This window comes from Orycteropus afer, unplaced genomic scaffold, assembly GCF_000298275.1.
Source record: "Orycteropus afer afer isolate SDZICR_OR568_19922 unplaced genomic scaffold, OryAfe1.0 scaffold00187, whole genome shotgun sequence".
In the NCBI taxonomy this organism is placed as follows: domain Eukaryota; kingdom Metazoa; phylum Chordata; class Mammalia; order Tubulidentata; family Orycteropodidae; genus Orycteropus; species Orycteropus afer.
This window is the reverse complement of record NW_006921774.1, coordinates 5,364,497-5,387,927: the sequence shown is the minus strand read 5'-3', so window position 1 is coordinate 5,387,927 and position 23,431 is coordinate 5,364,497. Positions and strand designations below refer to the sequence as shown.

The 23,431-nt window shown below is 35.1% G+C and overlaps 1 protein-coding gene across 1 annotated transcript in view; it reads left to right on the top strand.

Annotated features, from left to right (window-relative positions):
- Positions 1-23,431, top strand: part of SMC6 (structural maintenance of chromosomes 6) — a 113,308-nt gene that overhangs the window by 28,259 nt on the left and 61,618 nt on the right. The window contains exons 7-19 of the mRNA XM_007947490.1: positions 7-95; positions 2,403-2,522; positions 2,624-2,722; positions 5,065-5,211; positions 5,487-5,575; positions 5,752-5,916; positions 6,304-6,482; positions 7,470-7,674; positions 9,594-9,708; positions 11,147-11,307; positions 14,548-14,683; positions 19,247-19,327; positions 20,586-20,756. Coding sequence (XP_007945681.1) covers positions 7-95; positions 2,403-2,522; positions 2,624-2,722; positions 5,065-5,211; positions 5,487-5,575; positions 5,752-5,916; positions 6,304-6,482; positions 7,470-7,674; positions 9,594-9,708; positions 11,147-11,307; positions 14,548-14,683; positions 19,247-19,327; positions 20,586-20,756 — 1,757 coding nt within the window. The remainder of the gene's footprint in view (positions 1-6; positions 96-2,402; positions 2,523-2,623; positions 2,723-5,064; positions 5,212-5,486; positions 5,576-5,751; positions 5,917-6,303; positions 6,483-7,469; positions 7,675-9,593; positions 9,709-11,146; positions 11,308-14,547; positions 14,684-19,246; positions 19,328-20,585; positions 20,757-23,431) is intronic.

Sequence of the window (23,431 nt, the reverse complement as noted above, 5' to 3'; positions counted from 1 at the left end):
TGAAAGCAACCCAACTTGAACAGATGAAGGAAGATTACTCATATATTATGGAAACAAAAGACAGAACAAAGGAGCAGATAAATCAAGGAGAAGAGGTTTGTAAATACTTAATGTAAATCTTTGGGATTAACCAAATTCTTATGGTACTTAGTTAAATTATAAAGTTGTACATATGTACATATAAATACATTTATTAGTTTATGCATATGTAGTATTTATTTCATGTATATAGACTAGTAATTTTTTTTTTCTCTTGAGAGTGTTTATTAATCTTTACTATTTTGTTTTTACTAATGGTTGTCCACATCTTACTTCCTCTATTAGACAATAAATTCATGGAGGACAGGAAAGTATCTTATAGCTATTTGAGTTTTCAGCAACTTCTTGACCTAGCTTTATATTAACTCTAGTCAAATTTATCACATGCTACATTGATCTTTTTACAGTTTTTGAGGAATGTGAATTCTAAAATTAAGTCTGTAGATGTGTGATTCATTATGTGAAAACTCAGAAAACAAGGATGAGTTTATTAATAAAAAGTTGGAAGTCTTCAATGTATTGTTGATATGTAAGCTGTGGGGATGACTGATATCACCTAGGAGGAGACGGAAAGTGACCCAGACCTGAACCATAAGAATGCTCATAGAATGAGACCAGAGGAACGTGATGGTGCCTGGCTACCACTGTCAACCACTTGGAGGGGGATCTGTATAGAGTGGGAAAACTAAGTGGAACAAAACTCAAAAAATCATTAAAAAAACAAAGACCAGGTTCGCTGGTCTGATACAGCCTGGTGAAACCCCTGAGACTATGGCCCCTTCAGGTCTGAAATTGAACTTACTCCTGTGGCTTCCAGCCAAATAAAAGACAGGCATATGGGCTGAAGATTTACGTCAGGTAGATATATCCCTTGGAAAGATTAATCAAGGGAGAACAGAAGGGCAGTGTAAGCACAGGGAGATGGCTTGGGAGGCAGGAGTGCATGGGAAGGAAGGACACAGGGAAGTGGAAACTATGGGGAGGAAATGGGAAGAGAGCTGTTACATTGTAGGAAATTGCAGTCAATGTCATGAGACAAATGTGTATGAACTGCTGTATGCAAAATGACTTTGTAAACTTTCACCCAAATCACAATAAAAATAAAAAAACACTCATGGAAGCCAAAGCAAGAAGGAATTGGACAAGGAAGTGGTTACAACAGTCAGAACTACTGAAAGGTCAGACATCACAAGAACTGACAAGTACTCATTGAATTTAGTGACTTAATCTTCAAAGATGACTGTATGGCAAGACTGTTTTCTGTAGTGGTGTGAAAGCAAAACCCAGATAGATGTGTGAGGCTGCAAAGTGTGAGGAAGTAGAGAAGATAGAGATAATTTTCAAGAAACTTGGCTGAAAAGAAAGAAGAATTTTACAAGAGGAAGTGGTGGCAGGGGATGGTTTGTGGTGGTTTTGTTTGTAAGTGGGAAAGATAATCATGTAAAGATTCAAATAAGATAGTGGAAGGCAGTCAATGATGAGGGAAAAGTTAAAAGATGGGATGGGAAGATCAATGAATTTAGACCAACTGACAAATGGTGGTAGGGTACAGAATACAAGTAAAGGTAAGGTAAATTCAAATTTGTAACCTGGCTACTTTTTCTGTCATAGCAAGAAAAAGAGATGAGTACCATAGATTCATAGATAATATTAGAAGTTGGAGGGAGTTTCTGTTTGATGGCATGCAAAGTCTCTGAAGCAGGAGGCAGAGAGAATGACTGAGGGAAGAGTCTGGCAGGGGGTAAGGGGTTTGAACACTGAGATGATAGATTGATATAATCCTGGAGAATGGGAAAGTGAATTGGATAGGATACTGGGTATACTTTGTCAGAAGATCAGACCAGTTGGTGTATCAGATATGAAAGCAAGAGAGAAAATGGGAAACTTGAATTTTGAGATTTATATGTGTTTGTGTAGTCTTGAATCTTTCATTCTTTTGATCATCTTTAAACCAAAAAGTCAAACTCACTGTTGTCGAGTCGCTTCCGATTCATAGCGACCCCTCCTTGGTTTTCCAAGGTGATATCTCTACGGAAGTAGATTGATTGTCTAGTCTTCCTTCTGAAGAGTGGCTGGTAGGTTTGAACTGCCAGCCTTCTGGTCACCAGTCAAATGTCTTAGGCACTATGCCACTGGAGCACCTATCAAGACTACTTGGTCAATTTTACAGTGCAGAAATTAACAAAGTTTTTACACCTAGTGAAAATAAACTAAAGAACAGAAATTGTTTTTACTTGTGCTTTAAAGGAGTCATTCCCTGCTAAATCTTTTTGTAGTGCTTGTTTAGGCATTGTTTTCAGAAGAAATTTATTTCCAGTCTTGTCATTTTATTGAGAAATACATCCTTTTTTATTTTTTTTAAGCGACTTACTGAACTAAAGCGCCAGTGTTTGGAGAAAGAGGAACGTTTTCAAAATATTGCTGGTTTAAGTACAATGAAGACTACATTGGAATATTTGAAACATGAAATGGCTTGGGCAGTGGTAATTTTCACTTAATTACCTGTTCACTTATATTTCTAGAAATAAAATATATTTGGTTACAGTTAGTCTTATAAATGATTTGCTATATAATTTCTTTTTAGGTCAATGAAATTGAAAAACAATTGAATGCTATCAGAGATAATATCCAAATTGGAGAAGAGCGTGCTGCTAGACTTGACAGGAAAATGGAAGATCAACAAGTAATTGCCCTTTGTGTGATTATTTTATTAGGGTGAATCATATGAAATTCTTGTGTTAGACTATTTTTGACATTTAAAGGTAGCAGTTTGAACCTATATAGTTTTCTGTATTTGAATCTGTTATTCCCATGAAGCAGACCTGCCCAAGGACTGTTGTAGAAACTCTCTCTTCAAAAGAATACTGTTATTTGGATGTGATAAGCATGTCTGAAGCTAGGGATGTGGAACTCTTATAAAATTCATGCATTTATGGTCAGTGGTACTTTGTTACTGACCAGAGTTTCTAGAAGATGAAGCTTTTACTTTTGGTCTCATTAAGGAACAGAAACACAAAATGACCTGAGGAATAAAGGGTGCTAGGATAATAGTTAAAATAGCATTAATGTTAGGAATCACAACTGAATGTTATGCCCAAAGCTTATTAGTGGAACTTTAAGGGAACTGAGTTTTGGGGCCCAGAACCACGATTTGCTGTCAGATGATTTGGTGTAGGTAGAATATATATAGGATAAAGTTGATAAATTTGTTAAGGTTAGTTTCAGCCTGAGGTCTAAGAGCCCATGTAGAAACGACTTTATTTGTGTTTTCTTTAGATAGTAAGTAGAAGTCCAACCACTCCCAAATCCTTTACTTCAAATTTTCACTTCTGAGAGAAAATTCTGAAATATATTCCAAGTATTTTTCTCTTCTCAGCCTCATTTCTCAGCTTGTCCTAAGGAAGGCCTTCAATTATTTTCCTCCTTGGATATATCCCACTCTAGAAGTGAAGTAGATGCTCACCTTTTACTCAGATGGCAAAAGGAAGCTATTGAGAGTGGATGATACTTTTGCAGGCCTTTGTTCCACTTAAGTATTTGAACGTTCTATGTAGTAAATGATAAATTTCTAGAGTATCATAGGATCTTATTTTTGTTTCTGTTCTACCATGTCTTAAACACCTGACCTGCCTTCAATTTTTATAAAAGACTTTTTGATTATATTATAGATATTTTAATGATAGAACCTTTATTACCATTCTGTGTGGTGTTTTCTAAATGTCCTGCATATTGGCAGCTCCCAAATCTGTATCTCCTATAGAGACTTTTATCCTGAACACTTGACTCAAATATGTGTCTTCACATCTTTACCTACATGTCCCACACACTTTAGACTTAGCATGTCTAACACTGATTTTATTCTTTCATTGTACTAATTATCTTGATGCATGTTATTGCTGTCTCCCCAATTGCCTGATCCTGGGAGTTGTCCTAAGTTTCACTCTCTCCCTTTTCACCATCCCTTTCTCCTCCTTATTTTCTGTATCCATTCAGTCATCAAATTCATTAAACCAAGGATCAGGAAATTGGCAGTTGGGTGAAATGTGATCTACCACCTGTTTTCCTAAATAAAGTTTTATTGGAACAGTCATGCATTTTCATCTATATATTGTCATTGGCTATTGTCATGCTACTGTGGCAGAATTGAATAATTGTAAACAGAGACTGTATAGCACACAAAGCCTAAAATATATGCTATTTGACTCTTCACAAAAAGGTTTGCTGACCTTTGCTCTAAATAGTTATCATATTTGTCCCTTCTAATCCACCTCTTTTGTCAATGCCCCATTTTGGTCTCTAGTTAATTTTGCCCTTCTACCCTGCCTTCCATGTACTTCCAGAGTAATGTAACATGTAGATTGATCATACTCTGTCTCCTTATTGCCTAGAGGCTTAACTTATAATCTATTCATTATTAAATTCAATGTCCTTTACCCTTTCTCCTCATCTCCCACCACTCCTTTCTCAGTTTAAACTCGAGCTGTACATTTAATTCCTAAAATAAGTATTAATGCCTTTGTACATGCTCTTCAGTCTGCCTCTTAACAGTTTTCTGTAATTGTCTCCTGATACACTTCCATTGATTTTTCAAGTCTTAGCTCAGATACCTTTCTGAAGGCTTTCCTGATTTTTTCTGTCACGGCTATGGGTTCTTTCTTTGTATTTCTATTATTTTAAATGAATAACCCCTATTTCAGCAGTTCTCTTACTGTTTTAACAGTTTATGTGTCTGTTTCTTTGCCAAATTGTGGCTACCTACTTTTCATTGGGTTACTGTAGGACAACTGTTACTGTATATTTTACCCCAGAGGATAGCATACTTGTTGAATAAATGTAGAGTTAAAATTAAATTCTGTTTTGGTGTTTTACATACTTAAGTTTCTTATCTAAAGTCTTGGGTTTATTTGGTCAAAGCAAAATTAAATTTATTAGTGGGATATGAACTATATATAACTACTTTTTTTTTTTTTTGGTTTACTGAGAAAAAAAAGAATATACTCCAGCAATGTTATTTTTTACTTTAAGGTCAGACTTAATGAAGCAGAAAAAAAGTACAAAGATATTCAAGATAAATTAGAAAAGATTAGTCAAGAGACAAATGCACGTGCACCAGAATGTATGGCATTGAAAGCAGATGTTACCACTAAAACAAGGGCCTATAATGAAGCTGAGGTGAGAGAAATTTTTTTAACTAGAATATTAGAAAGTTCATGTCAAGTATAAATAATGTTCATCTAGTTGTATAAGCACAGGTTTTGTAATTGGGTTGAAATCTGTGTTGCTTTTAAACTTAAAAATATATAATGGTTTCAAATGGCTATTTATGTATTTTATTTTTAAGATGTATTTTTGGGTATGTTCAGCCTCAGTTTTTGAAGAAATGGCAAAAAATGGATCCAAATGGTCTATTTTCTTATTTACTAAAGTGTGTCTAATTTTTATGTTAGGTTTTATATAACCGTTCCCTAAATGAATATAAAGCATTAAAGAAAGATGATGAGCAGCTTTGTAAAAGAATCGAAGAACTAAAAAATAGGTAGGATCATTACTTTTCAGCTTTCTTTATGATCTCATTTTGTAATCAAGTAATGTAGATGAAATGAAGTATTTTCTGTATTGTTGTTAAAAGAGTTCTGTTGTGTTGCTTTATATGATGTTTTAAATATTAGATTTTTCATATAACATTTTCTACCTTGAATTATTTGGTAATAGCACTGATCAGTCTTTGGAACCTGAGCGGTTGGAAAGACAAAAAAAAATAATCTGGTTAAAAGAGAAAATAAAGTCCTTACAGGATCAAGAAAGTTCAGTTAATCAAGAGATTGAACAATTTCAGCAAGCCATAGATAAGGACAAAGAAGAACATAACAGAATTAAGTAAGTACAACATTCCTAGAATGATTTTTTTAATTACTTGAACATCATATAGTTTTACTTTTTATATGAAGAGAGAAAACAAAGTTTTTTGTTTTTCTATGTAATATGGAATCCTTGTAAAAATCAGTTTTCCAAGGCTCTTCTTAAACTGGTGGCCAGTAGAATTCCTGTTCACTATTCATTGCTATTGTATCACTTTATTCATGGCAAGTTTTGATAATTTCTGTTTTTCTTTTGTAACACAGTTAGTTTTGAATAAAGACTTTTGCTTTTAGTTCTTAGGGAAGCTGGGCCCTTTATTGGTAACAAGGTATTACAGGGAAGGGTGGAATATTTTTTTATGTAACTGTATCCCATTACTGTTTTGTTTTTCTGCTGTTTTTTCAGGGGAGAAGAATTAGATGTGAAGCATATGCTGAACTATAACCAGAGACAATTGAAAGAATTGAAAGATAGTAAAACTGATCGACTAAAAAGATTTGGTCCTAATGTTCCAGCTCTTCTTGAAGCAATAGATGATGCTTATAGACGAGGACATTTTACCTATAAGCCTGTAGGCCCTTTAGGTACTTGTCGTTATTTTAAAAGGATTTAATAAATAGAAATTAAGTTTTTATTTTAGAAAGGAGGCTGTTGAATCTAATTTTAAAACCTTAATACCAACTATCTAGCTATATGTGGATTTTAATTGTACATATTTTAATAAATAATAACAAAGTCACTTCAAATTTTGTAGCTTTCCAACAAAGAAAAGTTTAAAAAAAAAAAGGAAAAACTCATAGAGTTGAATAATCATTTTCTGATTTTTCTTGTATATTGAACAAATAAATGAACTCATTTGGATATAAGTGATAAATCAGAAAAGTCAGTGGCATCAAAATATACTGAAAAGAACCTGGGTTTTCTTTCTCAGCTTTTATTTGGGTAGGACAACCTGATTCCTAAAACCTTTTCCATATGTAAAATCTGTGGTTATTTAAGTATTCCCATGTATACATGAGATTAAAAAGAAGTTTTTAATCAGGTGATGTTGGAGTTTATTTCTACTCCTGTATATTGTTTAGGTGAAAATGATGTTGTAGAGAAATGATTTGTTAGTGAAGTGCTGTATTTAAGAGTTCTTGTAGTTTCTCATCTTTCAAGTGAAATAAATTTATATATATATCAAGTTCCATTTAAATAGATGAGGTTTTTTTTTTTTTTTAATCTTTAAATCTAAAATCCTATTATTAATCAGTTTTAGAGAAAATAATAAAAAGTCTGCAAATATTTTTACTTGATTTTCAAAACAGCGTGGAGAGTCTACGTAGTATACACTTACTACCCTGTTGTTGATTTACTTAGAAATGAGAGAAACGATTTCACAGGATTTGGTAGGCTAGTGTATCCGGTGGGCATGTTGAGGTTTCCCAGTCACTTAAAATAAGATCTGTAATATCCTTTCAGCTACTTTTTATGAAAATATTTGAAATCATTAATGAAATATTATAATAAGGTAATTACATTAATATTTGTAATGTTTATGAACCCCAGTATAATTTTCTCTCATTTAGGAGCATGCATTCACCTTCGAGACCCTGAACTTGCTTTAGCTATTGAATCCTGCTTAACAGGACTTCTTCAAGCCTATTGTTGTCATAATCATGCTGATGAAAGAGTACTTCAGGCACTGATGAAACGGTTTTATGCACCAGGGACCTCAAGGCCGCAAATAATAGTTTCTGAGTTTCGAAATGAGATATATGATGTAAGACACAGGTAGGCATCTGTGCTTAAATAAATTCTGTTTCTGATTTTGCTTAATCATGTGAAGGGTCAGCTAGAATTAGAACATTTTTAATGTTAATCATATGTATACTACTGATTTATAAGATTTCATCAAGTCACTTTTTTAATTTCAGTCTAGGTACTGGTTCAAGGCATTGGAGGTACATAGATGAATAAGATGTAATCCCTGCCTTGAACTACTTACAGTCTATTGTAGGAGACACCACAGGTAAACAGACATAATATGACACAGAAGTTACACTGATAAGGGAAATGATGCAAATTTAGCCAAATTAAAATAGATGAGTTCATGTTCTGAAATTGATAGCTTAAGTTAAGTGGGATATTTGGAAATAATCCTACATAAAAGTTTAGAATAGTTGCTAAGGAGAATGAGAGAGGGAAGTGACCCAAAGTCCACATAAGATTTGAGCTGCTCTATGGGAAGAGGATGAGGCAATCTACTTCTGCAGAGATTTATACAGCTTTGGAAACCCAATGGGGGTCGCTGTGAGTCAGTCAGCTCAATAGCAGTGGGTTTGCTTTCGGTTTTTGGTATGGTAGTAGCAGGATTTTTCACTACTAATGATTGTTTATTTTATAGATGTGAGTGGAGAAAGTTGATTGTGTTGGATGAATACAACATTATCCATTTTTAGAATGGATTATGGGCATTACAGAAGGAGAAGAGAAGGGGAGGGAATTGAGGGTGCTGATGAGAGAATAGTTCACAGATTGGCCATGAGTTTTGGAGTAGGTAAGAAAGAAAGTGAAGGCTTGGGAAAAAGGCATTAATGAAGTTAAAGAGCCAGCCAGGCAGCATAGAATGTCCGTCACAGCTCACTGGCCTCCTGGCTTCTCTAATAGCCCTTTTTCAGGACCTTTTCAATTGCTGTTCCCTCTATATAAAATGCCTATATGACTTTCTCATTTCCTCAGCTGTCTGCTTGGTGTCGTCTTTGTGAACTTTACCTGGCTTTTTTTGTGTAAAAAAGGACAATATGCCACTTTCCCCTTTTTTCTTTTTCATTATCTGTCTCCCTTTGATAAAATGTGTGTTCATCTTCTAGAATGGTACTTGGAACTCAGTAAATACCTGTTGAACTAATTGAATGAATAATTAAAAATACATACACATACAGATATTTTAGTTGTTTTAGAATTCTAGGACTAAGAAAACACTAAGAATGTCTCCACCATTGCTTCATAGACATTCATTGCTCCTATACCTTTTATTCATGGTGTGTACATTCTTTAGTACTTTGTTTCACTTGGTGAAATGTATATTTAGTGTGTACATTCTTCAGTTCAGTTGTTTAAATCTTTTATTGGAAAGATTGAATGTTCTGTGAAGGAACCCCATATTATAATTCATAAGAATATCTTGTCTCTCTTCTTTCCTCTGTAATGAGAGTTCTCTTTACTTCTGTTGTTTTTCTTGTCTCATATCAGTGGGAAAATTGTTTAACTATTTAAAGTTTATTTTAATTAATTTACTCTTATGTATGATAGTAGTATAAGGTTTAAGAAAATTGTTAATTTTATAACATGCAAGAGGTATAATGTTATGAGTCTGGGTTCTAGAGCTTAGCTGCCTGCTTTAAATTGTAACCTTCATGTAACCTTTAAGCTTTATGAACCTAAACTCTCTGAAGCTTCCTATCTGAAAAAAATGGAGAGAATGACAGTATTTATCTTATATGGTTGTTTTGAAGATCAAATGAATTAATATTTGAACAGAACCTGACACATAGCATTATGTAATGTTTGCTAAGTGTCAGATTTTCCCCCATGATCTTATTATTTATAAACTATTATCTACAATATCACCCATTAAAAATATATATCCGTATGAGTGTGTATAAAATAAATATTTGGTAAATTAACCCTTACATATTTTTGTCCTCTAGAGCTGCTTATCACCCAGAATTTCCAACAGTTCTGACTGCATTAGAAATAGATAATGCAGTTGTTGCTAATAGTCTAATTGACATGAAGCGCATAGAGACAGTGCTGCTAATCAAAGTAAGCCCAGATACTTGCTATGTGTTATTTTTAAATTTTTAAAGCTGATGATGGTTATATAAATTTTTCTTCTTTCTTTATCATGTTGTTGTTGTTGTTATGTGCTGTCGAGTCGGACCCGACTCATAGCCACCCTTCCTTGGGTTTCTGACCCCTCCTTGGGTTTCCAACCCCTCCTTGGGTTTCCAAGGCAGTATCACTACAGAAGTAGATTGCCCCATCTTCCTTCCGAGGAGTGGATGGTGGGTTTGAACTGCCAGCCTTCTGGCTGGCAGTCAAGTGCCTCAGGCACTATGCTACCAGAGCTCCTTTCTTTATCATAGACTTGTTGATTTGTCTCATTATTGAATTTTACCTCTTAAAAAATCTGTGGAATAATTTTTGTAGAACTGATTGGTTTATGCTTTTTCTGCCCCACAGAACTTTATTACTTTTGACTGTTTTTCATACAGTAATTTCACAAATGGATGTTTTTTTTTTCATGTATGGTGCTATAAAATATTCATTCTTACTTGATTGACTGCCAAATCCATCATTATTTGACCTTGCAGATGCATATGTTACTCTACTTTTAAAAAGAAGTACTTTTTTTTGGTATTTTATGGATTCTTTTTCTTACAACTTTGAGCTCTGTAAGATAAATCAATACTTATTCTACATTTGTGTTTAAATTTTTATATACTTGTTTGATTAGGTCACCATATTAAATTTGATCAATTGGCAGAATTTTGCTAAGAAGCAACAGGAAGCTTGAAAACAAATCTGTCTGCAGAACAACATAATAAATCTGTTTTTCTCATTAGTAGAAAGGAACGAGTAATAGTATTGATAATCTAAAATACCATGTATTGGAAGTTGATGTTATAATTGTTTCTGGTTTTGGCTCTCATGTTTAAGAACAGTACTTCAAACAAAATAATGAAGTTCTGTTGTAAAGTTCTTTCCCTAGAGAATGTTAGTTGTCCTTGATTAAGCCTAATCCCCTTTTTACTTTATACAGGCCTTAAGTATTTCCAGCCTTCCTTTACATAATTCAGGGGACTAATCTCTTTTCTAGCATATATGAAAGTCATTTTTTAAAAGTAAGATGTGTTATGAACTGGTCTGAAGTACATATTTTTTTATGTAGAAAGGTATTCAAAATACTTTTTAAAATGTATTTAAATAGCAATACTAGAATTTAAAAATAAAAGTGATCAGTTTGTCAGGAAAGATTAACATTGTTGAATAAGTTATTCTAAAGAATTTTTTAATAGCATCTATTCTTTGGATATTGAAAGTTTTTTAAATTCTTTAACTTCATGGAGTTATTTCATTTGAATGTTTAAATAAAAATACATGATCTTAAAATAATAAGCATAGGTAATATTTTGAAATTGTGTGCATTCCAAATACTTTGGCATAATTTTTTAAATTTATTTTTCCCCTTTTCCTTTAGAATAACTCTGTAGCTCGTACAGTAATGCAGTCCCAAAAGCCACCTAAGAATTGTAGAGAAGCATTTACTGCTGATGGTGATCAAGTTTTTCCTGGACGCTATTACTCCTCTGAAAATACAAGACCTAAGTTCCTAACCAGAGATCTGGATTCTGAAATAAGGTTGGTATCAAGTTTTAGCTTCACTATGTTACATTATAGGGAGCTCTGATGGTGTAGTGCTTAAGGCATTTGACTGCTAAACAGAAGACTGGTGGTTCAAACCTACCAACCACTTCTCGGAAGAAAGATGGGGCAATCTACTTCCGTAGTGATACTGCCTCAGAAACCCAAGGAGGGGTCGCTATGAGTCAGATCCGACTCAACGGCAGATAACATCAACAACATGCCCTCAGGCACGCCTCCCTGTCCCCTTGACCTGTGGACCTGGCCTTTTCCCTGCTTGGGCAAGTGTTACAAAGTCCTTTTTAACTCTGCCAATAGGTACAACTAGTTGCACCCCACTCCACCAGTAAGCGTCATGCCTAAAGGCACTCATCTTTCTTACTCTATGGGCTGACAAGCCTGCCTCTGTGTCTCATGCCTCTTGGTTCCTCAGCTGGTTGTCTCTGCCATCTTTCCGTCCCGTGCAGGGATTTTGGGTCTAGGATGTGCACCACTCCAGTTCTGGTTCTTCTCTCTTGATGGCAGTAAGATCCCAGTTTCTGCCTCCAGGAGTGCTCATTTTAAGCCCAGCAGCATAGTAGAACCAACCAATTCTCAAATTAGAGTTCCATAACCTTATTTGCATGGTCTCACCTAGTAATATGGTGGGAGTCACAAAGACTGGCTAGAGAAGCCATACAAAGTAATTTACTGCACCACAAAATACACCAGCTGTTCCACGGAAGGAAGATGGGAGAGTCTACTTCCATAATGATTCACTGCCTTGGAAACCCAGCAGAGGTTGCTATGAGTCGGAATCAACTTGATGATAATGTATTGTTTTTTTGTTTTGGTAGCATAGTGTGTTAAAGCATTTGACTGCTAACTCAGAGTTGGTGATTCAAACCCACCAGCTGCTTTGTGGGAGGAAGATGAAGTAATGTACTTCTGTAAGGAATTATAGCCTTGGAAACCCAGTGAGGATTGCTATGAGTTGGAATTGACCTAATGGCAATGGGTTTGGGTTTGGTTTGGATATTACTTCTACTGCTTCCTTCAGGGTTCAGTTTCTTCCGTATTACCTACTCTCGTAGTTATTTCAGTGAAAAACTGAATAATCTATCTCAGCGGTTTGTCTTCAAAGATCTTATAGCTGAATGTGTAACTCCAGATTCACATTTTCCATCATCACTTTGATGACAGTATTCTGGACTGAGAATATTTTAGAATGGTGCTACTCAAAATGTGTTCCCTGAAGTAGTTCATCTCCCCATGATTTTCTACCTGTCTGCAAAAACACACTTAGCTCAGAATGTGAATCAGCTACATCACTATGCCTACTGTTTAGTTCTTCTCATTTCTTTCAGTGAGGGTACTGATATACTGGTTTACATTTTGACTCAAGTTCCTCTTCTGTCTAACTGGTACTTTGAGTTGCATCATTCCAGAAAGATGGCAGATTGGATGCAGCTCACTACTACTTCACTTTGAATTCCAATCTGCCTTTCATTTTGGTGCCCCAAGGCAACTGGGTGTAAAGGCTTTGGCCTCTTGATAGTCCCAGCATGAAGAATTGGTGCTGTGTTTTCTGCTTTATGCGTTATGAAAAAGTTTGAAGGTAGAATGTTGTCTTTACTCATTTCGTTGGCTTTTATTTATGGTCTAGACTTTAAATATCAAAGCCTCTACCATAAATACTTGTTTTTTTAATTTCCTGTGGCAAAATTACTAGTTGATTGTTACTAAAAGTATATATTTATATCCAGAAATAAGACTAAACTCCTGTGTTAAATTTTTCATCTGACTCCATTCTTTCAAGAGTACCATAACTGTTTTTGTTTCCCTACTTTATCATTTATTTCTCATTCATTCAGCCAACATTGAACTTTTTTCTTAACATACAAAAATCTAGCAAAGTATTATATCACATATAATGTGCCATGGAAATAAAGGGCAGATGCATATAATACGCATGAGAAACTTACACTAGGGGGTTGTGTGGTTTGAAAGAAACATATAACGTGTTACTTGTGTAAAATACAGTAGTAGTGCAGTTAAAGTATTTCATCAATTTAAGATCCTCTACTTTATCTATATGAGAAAAAAGAATGCTAATTGAACTGTAGGCTGGAAAATTATTTTAGAAATGTTAGAATGTGGGGAGATGTGCGTTTTAGTGATATACATATATGCTTGGCTGGAGAAAAGTTTTTCTTACCTACACAAGTTCTCTTCATCAGGCACACAGCTTTGGAAGACAGGTGCTTGAATCATTGAGGCAGGAAAAAGTCACTGTTGACTTTGCTGGCGTAGAAGGCCCATTGTGGCTTTGCCATCTGCTTACTTTATCTTTATTCTCATCTTTTTTCATTGTTCTCCTCTCTCTGACTCCCCTCATGTTCTTAACATTCTGCCAACAATAAATACTGAGCTGACTGACGTTTTTATTCTGTTTTAATCCCCTGTGCCTTTGTGTATTTCTTTCCATCTTTTCCCTTAGTTTGTCCAGATGATGAAAATGTTGCAGTTCAGTTTATATAATATTATATATGTTTATATAATATTATGGACATATAGCATAATGTAAAATGTTCTTTCACATTTAACTTTTTTTTTTTTAATTGTGATTTGGGTAAAAGTTTACAGAGCAAATTAGTTTTCCATTCAGCATACCATATACATTCTGTTTTGTGAAGTTTACTGCAGTCCCTACACTGTAACAGCATTCATCCTAATTTCTCCCTGCCCCCACCCCTTCCCTTCATTCTTATTTCCTGTCCCCAGCTGCCTTATTAGCTCTGTTCTTGGGCAAATGCTGTCCTTTTCATTCTAATGAGTGCATATCCTCCTGATATTACTGTTCACCTTTGGCTGCCAGTAGAGTCATGTTGACTAAGTTCAGTTCCTAGCTTAAAGGCTCTAAGGCCCATAGTCTAACATTTAACTTGTATGGTTTGTTTCCTTTTAGCGAATCATGTCTCAATTCTCTCTCTACATCTATGTGCAATGTTTAGCACATAGAGATCATATTATAAATATTTGTTAATAAAATATGTAAAACTTCAGTTTAGAAGATTATTTTGGAAATCTTTGTAATACATTGTTTATATTATCAGCAACTTGGTAAGGTTATAGAACTAGTTTCCCAGAATAGGATTTTGCATATAAATTACTACTAGTAAATTTTGTTTTGTTTGATCATAAATATTTGTAATATTTAGAAGTAGATACATTTTTTATCTTTTCCTCTTTACCAAGCCACTTGGAGAATGATGTTGAAAATAAGAAAGCCCAAATACTAAATCTTCAGCAACATTTGTTTGCCCTTGAAAAGGATATTAAACGCAATGAAGAACTTCTTAAAAGATGCCAATTCCATTATAAAGAGTTAAAGGTAAAATATAAGTAAAACATTTTCTTTTTCTCAACTTAATACTCCCAAGCTTTCTTTTTTTTAAGATTTTGATGTTTATTTAGTTAAAGTGATCATTCTAAAACTTTATGGTCTCTAGCCGTTTTACACTCTTAATAAAGCTTTTAATTATATGGGTTGTATCTATCACTATTTATATTATTAATAATTAAAACAGATTTAAAATATTAAATAATGATGCTAAATGCATTTTGATCATGTATTTTTTTTTTATGAAAAGTGACTTTCAGAACAAAATAATTACTGGCATTTTTTTTATATATTTTTATCTCTTTAATATGTGGCTTAATTAAATTCAACTGAATTCTTATGTCAGTTTCTACATTCAGCCTATACCAATATTATACATAATATAGTTATAAAACACTTATATAAGGAGCTCTGGTAGCATAGTGCCTAAGGCACTTGACTGCTAACCAGAAGGCTGGCGGTTCAAACCCACCAGCCACTCCTCAGAAGGAAGGTTGGGCAATCCTACTTCCGTAGTGATACTGCCTCGGAAACCCAAGGAGGGGTCGCTATGAGTCGGGGCCGACTCGACGGCATATAACAACAACAACAACAGCAACGTTCTTATGCCACCACTCATCTCTCAGTTTGTCATACTGTGATGGCTTGCATGCTTGCATGTTGCTGTGAGACTGGAGGCTGTGCCACTGATATTTCAAATACCAGCAGGGTCACCTATGGTGGACAGGTTTCAGCAGAACTTCCAGACTAAGACAGACTCAGAAGAAGGAAGGGGCCATTTACTTCTCCAAGAATTGGCCTGTGAAAACTTTATGAATAGCAGTGAAACATTGTTTAATACATTGCTGGAAAATTTTATGAATAGCCGTGAAACATTGTCTGGTATAGGGAAGGAAGATGAGCTCCTCAGGTCAGAAAGCACGCAAAGTACAACTAGGGAAGAACCGCCTCCTTAAAATAAAGCTGACCTTAATGATGTGAATGGAGTAAAGCTTTCAGGACTTCCATTTGCTGATGGGGTACGACTCAAAATGGGAAGAAACACCTCCAAACATGCATAAATAGTCGGAGCGTGCAATGTACTATGAATGTAGGAAAATTGGAAGTTGTCAAAAATGAAATGGAACATGTAAAGATCAATATCCTAGGCCTTGTTGTTGTTGTTGTTGTTATTTGCCGTCGAGTCGGCCCCGACTCATAGCGACCCCTCCTTGGGTTTCCGAGGCAGTATCACTACGGAAGTAGGATTGCCCAACCTTCCTTCCGAGGAGTGGCTGATGGGTTTGAACCGCCAGCCGTCTGGTTAGCAGGCAAGTGTCTTAGCCACTATGCTACCAGAGCTCCTACCCTAGGCCTTAGTGAGCTGAAATGGACTGGTTTTGGCTATTTTGAATCAGAAAACCATATGATCTACTATGTGAGGAGGGACAAATTAAAGAGGAATGATGCCATATTCATCATCACAAAGAATGTTTCAAAATAAGTACTGAAGTACAGTGCTGTCAGGCATATTCATATGCCTATAAGGAAGACCAGTTAATACTACTACTATTCAAATTTACGCACCAACTACTAAAGCCATAGATGAGGAAATTGAAGTTTTTACCAACTTCTGCAGTCTGAAATTGATCAAACATACAGTCAAGATGTATGATTATTACTGGTGATTGGAATGAGAAAGTTGGAAACAAAGAATAGTTACCAGTAGTTGGAAAACAAGGCATTGGTGATAGAAATGACACCGGAGATTGCATGATAGATTTTTGCAAGACCAACAACTTACTCACTGTAGATACCTTTTTTTGACAACACAAACAGCTGCTATATACATGACCCGTATATTATGGTTTATGCAAGAATCAGATCGACAGCATCTGTGGAAAGAAGTGATGGAGGAGAAGCTCATTATCTTCAGCTAAAACAAGGCCAGGAGCTGTCTGTGGAAAAGACCATCAATTACTCTTATGTAAGTACAAGTTGAAGCTAAAAAAAATTAAAATAAGTCCATGAGAGCCAAAATATGACCTTGATTATACACCACTGAATTTAGAAACCATCTGAAGAATAGATTTGACACATTGAACACCAGTGAATGAAAACCAGATGAGTTATGGGATGACATCAAGAACATCATCTATGTAGAAAGCAAAAGGTTATTAAAAAGACAAGAAAGGAAAAAAAGACCAAAATGGATGTCAGTAGAGACTCTAAAACTTGTTCATGAACAGAGAGAGTAGCTTAAGCAAATGGAAGAAATGAGAAGATAAAAGAGCAGAACAGAAGATTTCAAAGAGCGGCTCACGAAGACAAAGTCAGTTATCGTAATGAAACGTGCAAAGCCCTGGAGTTAGGAACCAAAAGGGAAGAATATGCTAAGCATTCTCAAGTTGAAAAAACTGAAGAAAAAATTCAAGCCTCAAGTTACAATGTTGAAAAATTCTAAGAGCAAAATATTAAATGATCCAAGAAGCATCAAAAGAAGATGGAACAAATACACAGAGTCACTATACCAGAAAGAATTGGTTGATGGTCAGCTATTTCAGGAAGTGGCATATGATCAAGTATCAATGGTCTTGAAGGAAGAAGTCAAAGCTGCACTGAGGGAATTGGCAAGAAACAAAGCTCCAGGTATTGAAAGAATACCCATTGAGATGTTTCAACAAACAGATGCTGCACTGGAGGAAGTCACTCGGCTATGTTAAGAGATTTGGAAGACACCTGCCTGGCCAACTGATAGGAAAAGATCCATATTTGTACCCATTCCTAAGAAGGACGATCCAACAGAATGTGGAAATTATTGAACAATACATTAATATCACATGCAAGTAAAATCTTAACTGAGATAATTCAGAAACAGTTGCAGCAGGATACTAATCAGGAACTTGCAGAAATGCCAGTTGGATTCAGAAGAGGACATGGAATAAGGGCTATCATAGCTGATGTGAGATAGATCTTGGCTGAAAGCATGGAATACCAGAAAGATGTTGACTTGTGTTTTATCGACTGTGCAGAAGCATTGGACTGTGCAGATAATAACAAATTATGGATAACATTGAGAAGAATGGGAATCCCAGAACATTCAGTTGTGCTCACGAGGAACCTGTACATAGACCAGGAGGCTGTCGTTCAGTCAGATCAAGAGGATACTGCATGGTTTAAAATCAGAGAGGGTGTGCAACAGGGTTGTATCCTTTCACCATACTTATTCAGTCTGTATGCTGAGCACATAATCCAAGAAGTTTGACTATATGAAGAATAGTGTGGCATCAGGATTGGAGGAAAACCCGTTAACAACCTGCGATATGCAGATGATACAACCTTGCTTGCTGAAAAGTGAAGATGACTTGAAGCACTTACTGATGAAAATTAAAGACTGTTGTCTGCATTATGGATTACACCTGAACATAAAGAAAAGGAAAATTGTGACAAATGGACAAATAAGCAGTGTCATGATAAATGGAGAAATGATTTAAGTTGTTGAAGATTTTATATTACTTGGGTCAATTTTATATTATTACAGGTCAACACCCATGGAAACAGCCGTGAAGAAATCAGACAACATATTGCACTGGGCAAATCTGTTGCAAAAGACCTCATTAAAATGTTGAATAGTCAAGATGTCACTTTGAAGGCTAAGGTGTACCTATCCCAAGCCATGGTATTTTCATTTACTTCATATCCATGTGTAAGCTGAATGGTTAAGGAAGACTGAAGAAGAGTTGATGTTCTTTAATGTGGTGTTGGTGAAGAATACTGAAAGTACCATCGACTGCCAAAGGAACTAACAAATCTGTCCTGAAGGGAGTGCAGCTAGAATGCTCCTTGGAAGTGAGAATGGCTAGACTTCATCTCACCTACTTTTGTCATGTTGTCAGAAGGGACCAGTCCCTGGAGAAAAATATACCATGCTTGGTAAAGTGGAGGGTCAGCGAAAAAGGGAATGACTCTCATTTGGATTGGCACTGTGGCTGAAAAGATGGGCGAGGGTACAGCAGGCTGTACGAGGATGGCACATGACCGGGCAGTGTTTCTTTCTGTTGCATATTGGGTCATTACGAATCAGGGCTGACTTGATGCCACCTAACAACAATAACAACATATTCCTATGAGAAAATGAGAATAAAAATGATGAATAATGTCTTAGTGTTTTTATAAAAATTGTTTTGAACTCACAGACCCCTAAAAGGTCTTAAAAATCCCTTAGTGTGTACTTGGATTGCACTTGAAGAACTGCTGGATTAATCTCTACATAATTCATAACTTTGAGGTGGTTCAAAAATAATATTTTCTGTACCCAGCATCGTCATCATTTTAAATGCTAAAATGAATTACTTCTTTCTTTGCATGGAGGTGGATTAGCAGTAAAAGTGATCCATGAGTTAATACAGAACATCCTTTGGTTTTTTTAATAGTACTAATATGCCCTTTTTGTTGATAACAAAACTTTTCTGTATCACATAGCATGTAGAATATTGTGGATTAATATTATCTTTTCCAAGGTTTTCCTTTTGTCTTTTATTTGTTTTTATGGTACTAAAAATCTTTCTCTTTTAGATGAAAATAAGAAAAAGTTTTTCTGAAATTAGGGAACTTGAGAATATAGAAGAACACCAGTCAGTAGATATTGCAACCTTGGTAAGATGTTTTTCTCTAACTTAAATGTAATGTTAAAGGATAAAATTATCCTTTAGTAAAGTTAATGGCATTTACTCTTAGCTTTTTGAAAAATCCTTTTAATTGAAGCTAATCTTTAGGATTGTTATTTTCATTCATAAATTCGGAAGAAACTACCTGGTATATAGCTTTCATATTCCTTAATATTTTGTATGTATTGCTTGCATGCCTAATATTTGTCTTCAATTGGCCATCAAACCACATTGCGTAGCATACATTAGGTGCTTTCAGAGTTAATTGCTTTTAATAGACAAAGATGTGGATACCATTTTCCAGTTAATCATAGTTGTTCTCTTTTTTTCCGCAAGTTAATGATATTCATTTTAATTCAGTACATACTTGTTGATTTCTGTTGTTTTGTTTGTTTTAGCCATCAATTGATGATATATAGCTCAGTGGCTCTGAGTTGCAGTAAATAATGAATTAGATAGATTGTAGAGTGTTGTTAAAATGAATATTTATTGATTGTCTACTCTGTGCCAGGCACCATATTTATTAGCAACAAATAAAAGTGATAGAAATCCCTGCTTTGATGGAATTTTAACGTAATGAGAATTTGTCTTCATTTTTCTTTGGTGGCCTTATTTTCCTCTTTCTGTTTCTGATTTTATTCTTTTTATTGGTAAACTGAATTTCTGAAAGATAAGGACTGTCTTATTTGTTTTTGTTCATATGATACCTATATATACTGTAGCACAATATATATATTCACATACAGTAGATACATTTCGAATGAAAAATGAGTAGATGGAATAAAAGAAATATGACCTCAAGTATAATATTTTAAAAAACTTTTTAATACTTTAAAATTTTTCTCTAAAATGTCATTCTTTTAATTTTGTATCTGTTTTAGTCTACTTCCTAATTTTCCATTAAGGGTATATAAAATAATAGTGTTCTTTGTAGTTGTATTTTGATATTTCACACTTCACACTTCAGTGTTATATATAGATTTACAGAATACTATTAACTTTTTTTTATATTCAAGACTTAATAAGTTAGTGGACTTATTTACCAGAAATTATATATTCACAAAATACCTTTTGAGTTTCCTTTTCTGCCTCATCTATTGTCTTGGTTTCTCATACGAGTTAAAGTTTTTTTCTTTGATCTGATTTGCCTGTAGCCTATCTTTTCTTCTCTCTCAGAGTTGCTTATTGTTTTTCTATTTGATTACTTAAGATTTAATTAATTCTTACTGTTCTGTTAATGTTAACAGGAAGATGAAGCTCAAGAAAATAAAAGCAAAATGAAACTGGTTGAGAATAATATGGAGCAACAAAAAGAAAAGATGGAGATTCTTAAAAGTGTGAAAATTGAAGCAGAAAACAAGTATGATGCAATTAAATTGAAAATTAATCAGCTATCAGAGCTAGCCGACCCACTTAAGGTATTTTTTGTTGTTATTTCATTATATATATGTATATTTTTCAGCTCTGTATCTACATTGTACTTGTTAAATATTGCCCTAAAATAATTATGGTTAAAGGTAAATGTAACCCCATAAAAATGAGAGTTACAGAATGATAGGAACGAAATTTTCGTCATTAGGTTAATTAAGGGAGCTCTGGTGGCGTAGTCCCTAAGGCACTTGACTGCTAACCAGAAGGTCGGCGTTTCAAACCCACCACCTGCTCCTCAGAAGGAAGATTGGGCAATCTACTTCTGTAGCGATATTGCCTCGGAAACCGAAGGATGGGTTGCTATGAGTTGGATCCGACTTGACAGCAATGGGGTTTAGGTTAATTAAACATTTCTGCTCATGCCTTTAAAAGGAGAATAAAGTCACCAGATTTCTATTTCTTTAAAAAATTATAGCTGGGTTTTTTTTTTTTACTTGTTGATTTTAATTTTTTCTTTTTAAGGGCAAGAAGCAGGGATATCTTGTATGCCTATATTGATTCCATATTCTGATAGCTTACCTTTCCTTTCATTACTCAAAGATTATTTGCTTTAAAAGCCAATTTGAAACAAAGTGCTACCCAGCTACTGTTACTTGGCATGTCTCAGTAATATTCCAGGGTGAATGCGATTGATTTTTTTTTTCCTCCCTCTTTAATGCATTTTTTGTTAGATCGAAGTAGGGAAATAGAGTGTTTTTTTAAAAAATACATTTTATTGAAGTATAATTTATGTACAGTGAAATACACAAAACTAAAGTAATATAGGGGAAATAGTATTTTTGGTAAATTGTTTAAATTCCTCCATGTTCTGTAATAACTTACATACCAGATAACTGACATTCATTATCGTTTTTATGAATACTTCTTAGTTATTCTCAGGACATCAGATTTTCTCTATACAACACTCAGAAGAATTCATAGTATATTTTAAGAGGAGAGACGTATCATGATATCTCTAACTTGCCAGAAAATTACTCCCTTTGAAGCAAACTGTACTTGCATGGATATGAACTTTACTCTAATTGTCTTCATTGAAATTTTTAGAAATCATAATTTAAAGGGTTGAGAAAATATGAGAGTAAGTTAGAGAAGCAACTGTGTAGAGACAACTTTTCCCTGTTACGGAGTTGGATTTCTAGCTCTGGTAGCATAGTGGCTAAAGCACTTGACTGCTAACCAGAAGGCTGGAGGTTCAAACCCACCAGCCACTCCTCGGAAGGAAGGTTGGGCAATCCTACTTCCGTAGTGATACTGCCTCGGAAACCCAAGGAGGGGTCACTATGAGTCGGGGCCGACTCGACAGTATACAACAACAACATATAGCTGAGCTTCCTGCCAAGATGGTTTAATTTTTTTCTATTTAAGATAATATTAATAATAAAAGAGAAAATATACTGGTAAAGTAAATGGTTAAGAGAAACAAAGTTTAAATATTGAAGTTGAAAGAAGGTAAAAAAAAGCATTAAGAATATTGAGGAGAAAGACAAATAGTATAATAATTACTAGAAGAAATAAGAATTAAAAACACCAAAGGTCCAGTGTGACACAGTGAATTACATAATATGACCCTTTTAGTAATAGTCTTTGTAACCCCGCACCAGATGACTGGGTTGGACTGTATAACTGTGAAGTGCTTTTGGCCCATGAAGGGGATTGGATAGCTTGCTAATAATGTAAATTGGGTACATGGCATCCATGTGGGGTTAGGACCATGCAAATAAGGGGTATGGAACCATAATGTGGGGGTTGGTCAGTTTTGCCATCCTGCTAGACTTAAATGAGCCATCTCAGAGGCGGAAGAAGATCTTCCAACCATCAAGAAAGAAGAGCCAGGAGTGGAGTGCATCCTTTGAACCTGAAATCCCAGTGCTGAACCTCCTGGATACAGAAGACAAATAGCTGTGACATTAGAGGCGGTGAGAGATGATAAAAAGCAATGGCAGAAAAAGAGAAGTAGCAGAACTAAAAGAGTGGTGTGAAACAGAATGGTGGGCTTCCTGGATCATGGAGCAAAAGCTGAGTGCCTTCGCACAGGAGGTGTGCTTGGCAGAATGGGTTATTCTGAGCACTTATCATTGCCATAGCTGAAAAAGGTTTGTAACACTTGCTTAAGCAGGGCAAGGCCAAAGAACCACTTGGCTGAGAGGCTGAAGGCCAGAGAGAGAAGTGTATATGGGCACTGCTGAAAAGAGGCTGTTCTGATTGAAGAAAACTGGAACTGAAGAATTCTGATCCTGAATTGTATGTAACCTGTTGCTTCCTTAATAAACTACTTAAATATAAGTATGGTATGTGAGTTCTCTGTGGCCATTGGAACAAATTATTGAACCCAAGAGAGAAGTAAAGACTGTTGTAGGAGGGGCAGTTGGTGTCAGAACTGGTTTAAAAAAAAAAAAAATTGGAGGAGTGAGGCATGCCTGATCTTTGCCTCATAGGATTCAGCCTTGGGCTGTTGATCTTGATCCTCCTCTTCGCTTGTTTATATCCAACAATTTAAGAAAATATAAAACTAGTTTTTAAAAGAAAATAGAATAAAAGATAATGAAAGAGGAGTTCCGGCAACATGGCGGACTAGGCAGAAGGATTGCATAGACCCTCTTCAACAAAGAAAAGGGAAACCAATTAACACAGACACAGAAGATAATCTTGGACCCCTGAGCCT